The sequence below is a fragment of the Saimiri boliviensis genome, chromosome 10 (assembly GCF_048565385.1).
Source record: "Saimiri boliviensis isolate mSaiBol1 chromosome 10, mSaiBol1.pri, whole genome shotgun sequence".
Lineage (NCBI taxonomy): Eukaryota > Metazoa > Chordata > Mammalia > Primates > Cebidae > Saimiri > Saimiri boliviensis.
The window spans coordinates 60,521,596-60,536,333 of record NC_133458.1 but is presented as its reverse complement, the minus strand read 5'-3'; the positions used below and the strand labels follow the sequence as shown (position 1 = coordinate 60,536,333).

At 32.3% G+C, this 14,738-nt stretch overlaps 1 protein-coding gene across 3 annotated transcripts in view; it reads left to right on the top strand.

Annotated features, from left to right (window-relative positions):
• The window catches only part of SEMA3A (semaphorin 3A), a 322,145-nt gene that overhangs the window by 267,512 nt on the left and 39,895 nt on the right, over positions 1-14,738 (top strand). For all 3 annotated transcript variants that reach the window (XM_010344878.3, XM_074379342.1, XM_074379341.1), the window contains exons 8-12: positions 5,618-5,760; positions 8,325-8,439; positions 8,531-8,600; positions 11,809-11,953; positions 13,696-13,915. In XM_010344878.3, coding sequence (XP_010343180.1) covers positions 5,618-5,760; positions 8,325-8,439; positions 8,531-8,600; positions 11,809-11,953; positions 13,696-13,915 — 693 coding nt within the window. The remainder of the gene's footprint in view (positions 1-5,617; positions 5,761-8,324; positions 8,440-8,530; positions 8,601-11,808; positions 11,954-13,695; positions 13,916-14,738) is intronic.

Genomic DNA, 14,738 nt, shown 5'->3' with positions numbered 1-14,738 from the left:
GAAAATGGAAGAAACACTGGAAGATGACTTCATTTATAGAAGTAAAAGAAAATAAAGGGCACCTAATGAAAAATTTAAGAAACAACTATAGAAGTCATGAATGAAATAGTGAAGTTTAGACAGCTAACAATACAGGTTCAGAGTCAGAAAAGCCACAAGGAGCCAGAAAAAGCAATGGAAATATTAGAAACATGTGAAATTTTATTGTGCCAATGTCTGAAGACAACTAAAGCAGGATAAGTATAAATTTTTCTTCGATAGTTCCTGTTGAGTATCAATATCATAGTAGTGAAGGATGCAAAAAGTGAGGGTATACATGTACCCATTGAAGAAGTCCTGTGGTTTAATGAATGAATGCAAGGAATCACGAGACTCTAGAGCATATAGTGTCTGTGGGAGTTGATTTTCAGGATAAAGAAATGTTTTAAATACATATTTGACATAGAATATCATTAAAAAGGGAAAGACTGAAAATCTAAGGAAGAAATACATCCCCTAACTTTCTGCAATTCCTCACTTGTGAGAATCCTTTCTACTTTTTCTCACCTTTCTCAATATCTTAGGTTCTCTTCTCTTTATTTTTTCTTTTTATTCTAAACACTTCTAATCACTCCACTGGCTCAGTTTCAAATAGCTTCAGTTCTAGTCCACATTTCCTTCCCTAGCTTTTTTATCTATGACCTCTGGGTCTTCACAAGGCTCTCACTCTAAAGATGCACTAAACAGAGCTCGCCTTCCTTCTGTCTCTCAAATCTTCACCTGCTTACATACTCTCTATCTTAGTAACTCTTCTACAACCAATTATTCAAGTCAGAAGTCTATTTTTATGATTTTTCTCACTATTTCTTACATTCAACATACTGTTAATGAGCACAATTCTATTTCCAATTGACCCCTGCACATCTCCTTTCTCTATCCTCACTACCCCATCCATATCCAGGTTTCTATGATAGCCACCAAACTGGTCTTCCTGCCTTCATTTTTGCCTCACTGTAATTGTTTTTTTCTCTGCAGCAGCCAGAGTGATCCTCCAAAAATATACTCCTGACAATGTCATTACTAGGTTTAAAACACTTTAGTGGTTTTATCCAGAGCCAGTAGAACAGATATATTCCCGAACGTGACTTCCTTCATATCCTGGTCTCTGCTTAACTTCTGTCATCATTTCTGACCACCTCCCTTTTTGTTGACTGTTCTCTGTATGTACAACTTTCTCTGTTGTTTCTATGATTTTGCACATGCATTCCTTCACCTGAGATGTTTCTGGTTATTCTTCAGATCTTGAAGTATATGTCACCTGTACTGATTAAGACTCATGCAAATTCTTCCAGGTGTATTCCTTCAATGCCCTATCTCTCAGCATTTTTTGTAAACTCTTATTTTTGTTCTATATGTGCAGTTTAACAACTGTTTAATTATCAGAAATTCTCTTTATGAAAATAACTACAATGCAGACAAAAAACATTTTACCTTAATATGACCTAATCTTCCACAATCCAGAGTACAGAGTAGGTGCTTAGCACTTATTTGATAAATGAAAATATAAATGGTAAGTGATTGCATGAATAAGGTTATTTGAGCAATAGTCTGTAGCATATTTGATTGAGAGCAAGCACATAGTGAGAGACCTTAGACTTACAAATGAGAAAAGATTCTTCTTCCACTGAAAGGAAGAAAAATTCAAAGGTGAAGGAAGGAAAAGGAGAGAGTTGTCATTACTAAATGGCTTTTGTCCTATCAGTACAGCAGGTAACACCACCATCTTTAAAGAGTAAATTAAAGATGGCATACTTGTCAATTTGAGGAAGGTAAGGGTGCTGTAAAACACTTGTTGATAAATCTACAGTGATCTTAGAAGAAAATAAAACAACTTCTTAGCAACATTAGGGTTCTTGTTTTAAGGAAAAATACCTTCAATTTATAGCAGATATATTTACTGTGAGTACATGGGTTCTTAAATCCTTGCTTAAGCATAAGGACAAAGGGATAAAAAATTTGGGGATTTATAAAGCTGGTACAGTGGAGATTCCAGCAGCCAAGACATCCTACAGATGATAGGGAAGACAAGTGGAATGATTGATTTGAAAGTTCAGATTGTACAAAGAGATGATTCAACAGGGAGGGAATGAATATACCTAGAGAATAAGAGAGAAGGCTAAGAGGACAAAACAGAACAAGGAACGGGAAGGTAACATATGTGGGACTGAAGAAGTACAAAATGGATGGTGAGCAGAGGTTTGGACCAAAAAGATTTTCTAAATGTGAAATATTAGAAGAATGGTTCCTTTTAAATTGTTGGAAGAGATCTGGTAAAATCAAGGCCTATTTTATTTGGAAATGGGGATAAATTTTTTTTCAAGTCTGAGATATAACCTGAACTTCTTGAAGACAAGTTCCGTTAAATTGACAGTGTTTTTCTCGGATGTTCTCATTGTCTGTGTTAATAAATTTGGTTTTCATTTTCTGTGCATACTTTTATTTTTGGCTATACCTGAGACTATATGAGATTGTGAATTCACCTGCAAACATCTCCACATGTATAGTATCATATATTGAAGAAGAGACTCAGATTGAAGGCCCTTTCAACAATGAATATACTTGAAAATTTGCTTGGGTTATTTCCCACTAGAGTCCACATTTGTAAGATAATAACTATCCTCATAAATTTTAGAGAGGTCAATGCAACACTTAATAACACCTTCACTCATGCCCAAACACTAAGAGAACATAAGAATCTACACATGTAAAATATTGTTTCCTTTGTTGTCACTTTTATGCTTCTAACATTGCTTTTGTTAGACTGTGGCTTTCTCAGAACAAGGATTATATATTATGGATTTTGTTTCCTACATGGTGTCTTGCACGTATTTGTGATCTAGTAACAGGCAATTGAATTTAATTACTTGAAGTTCTTTAAGTTATTCATGTATTTGTATGAACAACTACAGTAATTTTGGGGGTAATGGTAAAGCAACTTCTCCCTCCATTGTTCCAGTATTAAAGCATAAAAATGTATGATTGTTTTTATTTTTATTCAGCAGTTGGATTATAAAATCCTCAAACTTACCATGTGATGGAGGCTTTCTTTCAGCATCATCATAACGATGTTAATATAGTAAATTTGTTAACATTTTACAAAGTTGTTTCACATGTCTTAGGCTTAAAATATTTGTTTTTATATGAACTATTTATGACAGACAAGGTGAACAGATCCCAGTTTAAAGTAACTTGATTTGAAATAAACATAATTTGAAAACAATGCATCTGAGCTGAGAGAGGTAAGAGTCTTGTTAAAGGTCACAGAAGTTGTAAGTGACTGAATTAAATCATTACACATACAGGTTTGTGTTACATATGTGCCCACACACAAATACACATACACATTTCTGGAGCCTAATTTTACCAATGTGATGGTTATTCTTTAGTTTGTGACAGTAATTTCTAACATGTCACATTAATTATTCTGCTCACCATTCATCATGAGAATACATACTTCTCATTATCTATGAATATTTACATATATAGTATATGTATTGCCTATGAACAAAGAGAAATTTTTGAACAAATAAAATCTTTGCAACAGTTACTCAGTTAAAGTAATATATTATTGTATGGCTCTTTTAAAAAAAATCTGGTGCTAAGCAACTCTATTATTATCCTACCCTTGTTCACTGGCACACTAAGCTTTAAATATGAACAGGTAATATTTCATATATTTCATATTATTTGTAGAATCTGTATAATTTGCATGAAAAGGATAGTAAAGTATGGCCCTGTGAAATACACTTGAATGCATGGTCCCAGAGCAAATGCTAAAAAGTTACAAGCTAGGACACCTGATAATGATGATTATTCACAGGTGTAAAGATCAGGACTAAATAACTTGGATTCTATGTAGATAAAGCTAGTTTCAAGTTCTGATCTCTTCCCGGTCCATTAAGCATGGTGCTGACCTGTACTTGTATGTTTCATTGTTACCTGGATAAAATAATACACTAAGGGATAAAGGTAGATTATTGTGAGAAAATAAATGTCTGCAGTATCCTAAGTGCTTTCAGTGAGATACACTCAGCTTCAAAGCACATATCATCTTGAAGCTATGAAGCTGTTATCTATTTATACAGTTTGTGAGGGATAGGCATATCAACCCAAGAACTTTCAAAAGTCCTTTTTGAAGTGGAGCTCTAAATATTGCTGATATACATTTTGCATAAGCTAGGCACTCCCCTCCCCTCACCTTTTTTCTTTTCTTTTCTCCTTGCACAGATATTCGTGACTGCCTATCATGTTTTAAGCTCTAGGTTCACAGCATCAAACAAAATACACCAAATCTTTATTCTCATGGAACTTATATTCCATTGGGGTGGTGGAGAGACAGACAATAAGCAAAGGAAGATAAGATGGATAAATGGATAGATAAATCAATACATAGGGAGATGTATCATATCAGATAATAGTGTTAGAAAAGTAAAGCATAAAAAGAAAAAATGGTTAAGAGCAAGGTTTTCAGTACTTTACATATGTAGAGTTTTCAACATAGATCTTTCTGATAATGCAATATCTGAACAAATATCTGAGTTACTAAAGTAGGAACCCAGCTTTGAGGATGCATGAGGGCAGAGTCTTAGACAAGGTGAAAAACTGAGCAAGACTGAGTGCTTGATATGTTTGAGAATCAGCAAAGGGGTTGGCATTGCTAACTAGGACCAAGTTCTGGAAGGACCTAGTTGGCACTGCTAACGAGGACCAAGTATGTAGGAGAAAAGAAATACTAGGGACAAGATCATAAATGGCTTTTGGTTACTGCAATGATTTTATATTTTACTGAGAAGGAATTGGAAAGATATTGGACAGTTTGGAGAACAGTGATAGAGCAGAGGTGCATTCTGGCTTCTTGTGTGGAGACAAAGGTTGGTAAAGCAGAAACTAAGAGAGTAGTTAGGAATCAATTTTAATAATTCAGATTGGCAATTGTTTCCTGAGTGAAGGTGGTATTGAAGAATGTGATTTAAAAAATGGTGACAAATAAGAATATGCTGGTAGATAAAATGTTGGGTATGAGAGAAAGGGATCACTCAAGGGTGGCCAGGGTTTTTCCTGTGTGTCTAGCAGAATGACACTGCCATTTACAGGAAGAGGAATGACAGGAGAGGAACCACAGGAGAGGACTGATTTGTTTTACATGCATTTCACTTTTTCCTTCCCACCCAGTCTTTGCTGAAAACTGAAATAGATCAATTAGTATTTTGATTTAAATTCTTATGCTTGAAAGAAAGAATAACAATGGTGACAACAATAAATTGTATTTGATAGTGCTTATAGTTTGCAAAACATTTTAATATCCAGCAATGCATCTGCAATGTACGATGACCCTGAAGATTTCTTTGTGCATCTACTCCTAATTTTCAGAACAAAATAAATACATTTTTCTTCAGATATAAGGTATTTTGTAAGATTCTTTATAATGCATAAAGAACAATTCATATGTATCTACAAAATGAACAAAGAAAAGTTTCTTGAAATATATCAGAGTTAAGAAAAAGTAAAAATGGACTGTAAAAAATGGCATTATTTATTAAACTGTGACTTAATATATATGCTATAATTTGTCTCTCAGATCCAAAGTTCATTAGTGTGCACCTCATCCCAGAGAGTGACAATCCTGAAGATGACAAAATATACTTTTTCTTCCGTGAAAATGCAATAGACGGTGAACACTCTGGAAAAGCTACTCACGCTAGAATAGGTCAGATATGCAAGGTGAGGTAAAGAAAAGAAAATGATAAGGATGTCATTGTCACATCATGGCTTCACTTTTTAAAATTTTCTACCTGTGTACATCTACAATAAAAAATATGGCTTATTTGACTGATATAACAAACAAATGGTAAATAATGATTGAGTGTTATAGTTGGTTATGAGTAAATCTTCACAGTCAAATATGCAGGTAGAGGTTGTGAGATAATTGGCATTGTTTCACAATTATACTGCATAATCTCCATTTGAATTTCTAGAGTAACAAAATGATTTTATTTTACCCGTGAAAAGATCATTTGTTTTTTCAGTCCTAGCACAGTTTTCTATACCTTGTAAGTTTTGAATGAATATTTCTCATTGGAAAATGTGAAGTATTCATTTAAGAAAGAAAAATATGAAAGCTCATTTTTACAAATTGTAGCATCCTATGTACACATATATACACATACAAACACACACACAAAAACTATATTGAAGCTGAGCTTTACCTATATGAGGTATTTTACTTATTGTGTGGCATAATGTCAGATACAGTATTGCATTATGTTAGATACATAGAATAAAAATTGCTCAATAAACACAGATTATTATCATCAATGTGAAAATATAATAGTTCCAATTATTCCCTTCTGCAGTGCACAGTGCAGTATTTATTCAATGTGGAAAAGTTAACTTAGTATATTTTAAATCACCCTTCAAATAAAGAAAATCATAAGGCCACATTCAATGATTTTCTTAAAATGGAATTCTTTCTTTTTAAGAAAGCATCCTGAAATTTAAAAAATCTGTTTCTTTCTAAGTGTGACCTCTTACCACAAATGATCTAATTATTATCTCTAGTATATTCAATTACTGAAAAATTCAAAGCTTTAAATACCTGGAAACATACAAATAACATGTGAAATAGATGAGACATTTTTCTCCACAAAATAAATGTCATATTTAAAAGCACTACTTTAAGGTATATAAAAGTATACAAACAAAATAGAAATCAATTTTATTTTAAAGAAACATGTTCTCTCAATATGTGTACATAAATATCATTTTTGAAAACTATAGTTTCTAGTAAATACATATCACCATAATATAATTTATTACTATGCTTAGGTTAAAATCAGTTTTCTTCAAAGTGAGAAGACTTTCAAAATGTTTTCTCTGGAATGAGTTTCCTTTATTAAGGTTTATTCAAATATTTTCTCACCATGCTATTCGTTAAATATAAATTGCTTCAACTCATTAAACTTATAAAATATTTGATGCTAGCATGCTTTTGTTTGAGATCTATTTCTCGAATGGGTATTGAAGGCATACATTTGTCATCCATTCTTTAAATACTCACTGAGTTCCTACTGGCTACAAGCACTGGCTGTGAACCAGCCTATGTAGCTAAAATCTCAATGCACACTAGGTAGGAAAGAGAGCATTACAAAACAAATCCATGAGTAATAACTGTTCATTGCAGAGTAGAACAGAAAGTGAAGTGACTTTCAAAGATTCTATTTTTTGTTTTAATCAACAGTAAAAATTATGTGCATTTACTGTGTACAATATGATGTTTTAAAATGTGTATGCACCGTGAAATGGCTAAATCATGCTAATTAATATGCATTATCTCACATACTTATAATTCTTTGTGGTGAGAACACTTAAAATCTGCTCTTTTCACAATTTTCAATAATAAAATTCAGTTATTAATTATAGTCATGATGTTGTACAACAGATCTCTTAAACTTATTTCTCCTAAGTGAAATTCTGTATCTTAGACTAAATCTCTTCATCCTTCCCCCAAAGCCCTTGGTAAGCACCATTCTACTCTGCATGTATGAGTTCAGCTTCTTATATTCCATATATAAGTGAGGTCATGTGCTATGTATCCTTCTGTGCTTGTCTTATTTCACTTAACATAATGTCCCCCAGGTTGATTCATGTCTCAAATGACAAGATTTCCTTCTTCTTGATTTTTATTTTTAAATTGTAAATGGACAATTATGGTTATATAAATTTATGGGGTACAAAGCAATGATTTATGAATATAATGTGGAATAATTAAATCAACTAATTAACACTCCCATCACTTCAAATACTTATTTTTTGTGGTAAGAACACTTGAAATTTACTCTCTTACTATGATTTTGAAATGTATATTGTTATTTACCATACTCACCACATTGTGCAACATATCTCAAAGAAAAAAAAATGTTTCTTCCCTTATCTAATTGATTTCCTCTGTTTTAAGGCTGAATTGTAGACCATTGTGTAAATGTAACACACTTTCTTTATCTATTGATCTGTAGATGAACATGAATTGACTGTATAAGTAAGCCCTTGAATAAATAAAGGGACTACTCACAATAAATATCTCTTAAAAAGTCAATAAAGTTTGAATGAATGATTTGACCAATGATGTAACAGTAAGTGATAGTTGCCTATACCTGGTCATTTAAAATGAGTAGGAACTTTTAAAACATGAGAAACCATATATTTGTCTGAAGATATGAAGACAATAGAAATATTTGAAATTATCATTTGCATTCACAGTGCCTAACACTGGTATTCTCTTCTTTCAGAATGACTTTGGAGGGCACAGAAGTCTGGTGAATAAATGGACAACATTCCTCAAAGCTCGTCTGATTTGCTCTGTGCCAGGTCCAAATGGCATTGACACTCACTTTGATGAGCTTCGTAAGTAGCTAGTGTTTACGTATAGAGAATATTTGTTCAGACTTTGCCATATCATAAAAAAGCAACTTCCCCCAATTTTGTTTTTAAACAGAGGATGTATTCCTAATGAACTCTAAAGATCCTAAAAATCCAATTGTATATGGAGTGTTTACAACTTCCAGGTAAATAACTTTTTACTACCTTATAGAAACTTCATATTATTCAATTGCTATCTAAGTATTCATAATTTGTGAAAATATATTTTTGAAAGACAAGTGTTGCTTTAACCTTTGAGCTGTTGTGTATTCTTGGATGACTGAAATAAGTTATGACCTACATAGACTTTTTTTTTAACAATCAATTTTAGAAAAAAATCATCATTGTACATGTAATGGTAAAACAGTTTGAAATGTTTGTGTCATCTTACACATAGCTTTGACTTTAAATCTTTGAACAAAATGTAAAATATTATAAAGATGGAAGTCTGAGTTTTAGGAAGAGTTTGTAGGGACATAAGCTAAGGATGGAAAAATTAATTTAAAATTTGTTGAAAATACAGTGGAAACAATTTTCTTTCTGTCTCTTGATCTCTCTGTCACTTAATCAATTGCTAATCAATGAGATAAGAGAAAACCCATCAGCAATTCCACTGAAAGCCCTATCTCTGACCAGATGATTAGCATGGGATTCTGGGGACAAAATACATCTAGAAACAACAAAACAGTCCATGGTTCTTTCCATTATGTCTATCCCACAGATGGGATATTTGCTGTATTTTTCTGCAGTCTGTAAACTTTTAACTAACTCTAGAACTAAACTAGAAATGTGCATGTTTGGAGAAAGTTGATCGTTCACAAAATAAATTTTTAAATTGCTTTCTGGTACTTTAAAAAATTATTATTACAATAATGGCTTCTCAACCTTTTGGCTAAGATTGTGTGAAAAATTATTAATACAACAATTAAAGACACTAATTACATAGTTTTAATAGTTCTGAAGCTTTTAAGTCAGGAAATAGATTGTGTTTGTAAAAAAAAATCTACTCTTTTTTTCTCTGAGACTCCATTTAATTTTTTATTACCTACTTTGTCATCCAGATCCTAAAATAACCATATAAAAAGACATAATAAAAACAAACAAACAAAAACCTTCAGCATTACAGCACTAGGGTTACATTATAGCCATATAAAAAGAGATAATAAAAACAAACAAAAATCTTCAGCCTTATAGTACATAATAAAAACAAAAACCTTCATCATTACATCTGGTTTTTTGTTGTTGTTGTTTTGTTTTCAATTTTGATTTTTTTGTTTGTTTTTGTAATCAATGTCAAACTCAAATTTAAATTCCTTGTCCTTTTCTACCTGCCCTGCGTTTACTCTTCTTTTTTCACTGGCTCCTCCCCCTCCTCCTTCCCCTCTGCTTCTCTCTTTCTCTCTCTTCCTCCTGCCTCCTTCTCTTTCCTTACCCTTCTCCTTTTCCTATTTCTCATCCTCCCTAAGTCTGTTGCTGTCAATTAGGCAGTGATTGTTTCCCTCTAGACTGTTACATTCAGTATAAAGTTGAGATTACCTGGGGTTGTCGAAAGAAACATACATATTTACATATATATATATAAACTAATGATTTTTTATTTTATATATATATATATATATATATATAAAGAAGGTATGCACTGGGATATGGATGAAATGTTTAAAAATAATAAAAGTCAGGAAAAGTACTGCAAGCAACTTTGATAACAAAGAAAAAGATTAACTGCAATGTTCAATACTGTTTTATTCTGGAACTATTAAAGCCATTACAAATTGCTTGGACATTTTTACTCAATACTTTTTAAAATATCACATAAAATTTAAGAAATCCATATTAATAAAACCGTATGAAATTCTTCATACCTTAATGTTTCTTCCCTTTGGTTAAAAAAAAAGCAGAATGACTAAGGTATAGAATTTGAGAGACGCAAACAAATACTAATCCATTTCTCTGGTTCCTCATTGCTTAGTGCAGCGGCTCAAATTTGAGTGTGCATCAGAATCACTCAGAGAGCATGATAAAATTCAGATTGCTAGGCCTTTTCCCCAGAATGGGACCTAAGAATACACACTTCTAACAAGTACACAGGGATGCCCATGCTATCTGTCTAGGGACCACACTTTGAGATATACTTGCTTAGAGATGAAATAATTTCACCTCTTTATATCAATAGAATGGATATTGTATGTGAGTGAGTCGTAATAATGACATATCATGCTTATTAAGTATTCGAATGATAGCTGATTTAATCAAAGATAAGCTAAGTATAGAACAATGGAAAGGGGATATATAACCCAAACATTACAAGGTGTGATGTATCAAATATGCGCTAATTTGCTATTTGTTCTGTTATGAAGATGTTATTAAATTTTATAAGGTTTACTCTCTCAAATGCCATGTGATATGTAATTGATGTAGCTGAAAAGAAGCCAGGTATGGTCTCTTCCCTCAGGAAGCTTGCAGTCTATGAAACACTGTCTATATGCAGCAGTTTCCGATAATAAACTGTTGGGAGCACATGTTTTTCATTTGGTCCAATTTATATGTAATTTTCTAGGGGAATGTTTGGTTAAAAGGTAAACATTCCATATTTTAAATGTGTACAACTGTTTAATATCTCTGTATACATACATTGCTGAAACCACATTTCTATAAGCCTAATAAATGGAAAATCATGGCAATTCAGTAACTTCCAGTTTAATTCTGATTTTTGTTTAGCAAACAAAATTTTTGTTTAATGAAATGATGGGTATAATTCTCCACTTTAACTGAGGTGAAATAGCTACTAACAATTATTTTCTGTGGGAGAAAGAGTTGATTTTAAGTGTTTTCACAAGAATCAACCTCTTAACTTGATCTAATACTTTTAGGAATTTAAAAATAATGTGACACATCATTTGACATTATTTATTTTTTGCAATAGTTTGTCTACAAAGTGAGTTCATAAACATTCTTGCATGTTTAAAAGTTTCCTAGTTTCAGTAATAATGCTTGAGACTTAATCACATTTATAAAAGTTTAATATGATATTAAAATTACATATTCATTTATAGCTCATATGTATTTGATTTTCCTATCAAAATTTAGTAGTCTATGTTTCATATGAAGGCATATATTGTATTAGTACTAAGGCCATTTTCATCTATGCCTTCTAATTTTAAGAAATTACAAATTTTGTTCTTTTGTGTATTGTTAAATGTATACATATGACTAGAAAAATCTCAAGCATTATTGCTAAGAATTTATATTGATTTTTTAATAAATAATATCTAAAATTTAAGAACTCAGTATCAACATTTCTCTTGCCATTGTATGAAAATGAACATCTGTTTTTATTCTTGCTCTCTTGTTCAGTAACATTTTCAAGGGATCAGCCGTTTGTATGTACAGTATGAGTGATGTGAGAAGGGTGTTCCTTGGTCCGTATGCCCACAGGGATGGACCCAACTATCAATGGGTGCCTTATCAAGGAAGAGTCCCCTATCCACGGCCAGGAACTGTAAGTAGCTTAGGTGTTTAAAATATAAAATGAATATATTTCCGCCAAAGGTCAAAAAACAATTCAGCTATAGACAGATATTAAATGTAGATAATGTAGAACAAACATTTCAAGATTATAAATTAAAGCAAGACAAGGATTTCCTGTGACTGCAAGAAATTCCACATTTAAAAACATGTTCTTTATAGATGTCAGTTTTTAAATTCAGTATAAGATATAAATCTAAATTTATTAAATCTTAATTTTTGATCACACATTTTAAAATTTTTGCAAACTATTTTACATTGTAGTAGAGAAGTGCAGAAATAATTTTAAATGTCATGAAAATAGGTTTTATTGTGTCTTCCAGGTTTTTACATAAATAAGATTTCTATAACCATAACTTTGTAAATTATGTTAAAAAAGAAATACAACCCTGCATTCTTTAACGGTTATATTGCTGTATTATTGTGTATGTATACACAGGTACAATAGACGTATATATGTGGATATGGATATATACTCCTCCCATTTCAAAACAAATTCATTTTGTTTCTCAAGAATTATTAATATTTTTCAAGCTAATGGCAAAGACAATTGATTTCTCATTCTAAGCTTCTTGTAAGATTAAGAATCTCTCATAATTACATTTTAGCTCCCAAGCTTTTACATTAAATGGTAGAAATTAAGACTAAAAGCAAGAGATCAGAGATACTGTATTTTATAAATGTTTGTACTGCATCAATAAACATAGTGAAAGGAGACAGTGAAATCTTAATTTGTCATTTTTGTTGTATTGTCTTACATAGAGTGTTTACATCCAGAGGTGAGGTTATGCCAGTGCAAAACCATGCATCTTTCTGGCTGCTGGGACCATTATCTCTCCTGCTTGCTCATGATATCCATTCTGATTGGTCACTTCATGTGCAATGCAGGTTGCTAAACATTTTGAATCCTTAGCTCTGGGATTATTTTATTTATTACATTCATTGATGATACTTTTAAAGCATTATGTTAAAACAATAAAGAATAGTTTATATTGTTTTTCAGTTTGAAAAGCTCATTTGTATTTTAGCATGATGCCATAGTTAAGTCAAATGTATTCAAGAAAATTATTCTGAGCATCTCTAATCCAAAGATCAATTGCATTTACTTGTAGTATATTCCATTTATTATGTCAAATACTTCACCTGTTATACTAATAACACTCATGCTTGTGGCACTAACAGAGGCACCAAACTTCTCCTGTACACTGAATTCATAATATGCATGTGTAATTTTGCCTAAGAATTAGTGACATAACTAAATCCCACTGAGATTTAAGATACATTTAGCAAATATATACTGAATATTGCACTACTGTTTTACTTTATTTTTGAGACAGAGTTTGCTCTATTGCCTAGGCTGGAGTGCATGGCATGATCTCAGTTCACGGTAACCTCCAACTCCTAGGTTCAAGCCATTTTCCTGCCCCAGCCTCCGAAGTAGCTGGAACTGCAGGCGCACACCATCAGGACCAGCTAATTTTTATATTTTTAGTAGAGTAGAGACAGGTTTCACCTTGCTGGCCAGGCTGGTCTGCAACTCCTGGCCTCAAGTGATCCACCCACCTTGGCCTCCCAAAGTGCTAGGATTACAGGCATGAGCCACCATGCCTGGCCTGTGCTACTATTTTAAGTAGAACCATTAAGTACATATGTTATTATATAATTTATAATTATGTTTATTAGATTTTAATCAAAAGATACTCTCTATCTTAATAGTGTCCCAGCAAAACATTTGATGGTTTCGAGTCTACGAAGGACTTCCCTGATGATGTTATAACCTTTGCAAGAAGTCATCCAGCCATGTACAATCCAGTGTTTCCTATAAATAATCGCCCGATAATGATCAAAACAGATGTAAATTATCAGTTCACACAAATTGTAGTAGACCGAGTTGATGCAGAAGATGGACAGTATGATGTTATGTTTATTGGAACAGGTAAATTTCTTAACTTCAGCTATAAACCTTCTTCCAGTACACTATGTTTAAATGATAAAGTTGATCTGCGAACATCTCAGTGGTTGGGGTGCCAACTCTCTGTGCAATCAAAAATCTACATATAACTTTTGACTTCCCCAAAACTTAATAGCCTACTGTTGACTGGAAGCCTTCCTTACATAATCAGATGATTAACTTCACATGTTGTATGTCCTATATATAGATATTACATTTCTGCAATAAAATAAGCTAGAGAAAAGAAAGTATTCAGAAAATTACAGAGAAGAGAAAATATATTTAATGTTCATTAAGTGGAATTAGATCATCCTTGTCCTCCTGTTGAGTAGGCTAAAGAGAAGGAAGAGTAAGAATTGGCACTGCTCTTCCGAGGGTGGTAGGAGCAGATGAAAACTTGTATATAAATGGACCGACACAGTTCAAACTCATGTTGTTCAAGGGTCAAATGTATACTAAGAACTGAGTCCAGTTTTTATAGTTACTTTGAAAGTATAATTGATCTCTAATAAATGACTTAACATGAATATGCTTCTATTACAAGTTTATCTTTTCCAACAACTTGAGACATATTAATTTAAAATAAATTCTCTTTTCAGTGAAAAGTTGGTAAGTTTAATCAGGTAAAGCTAATGATTAGGTGAGCAATCAATGTTTATAATTCTATCATAACTTTTCTGGCCAGTGGTTTTTTAGAACAAAGATATATTAGTCAAATCCCACCGTAAATTCCCAAGACATTCAATAATAGTTCCCGAATATTAGTGTAAAATTATCTTAACTTTAAAATTATGATAGGGTGAACATC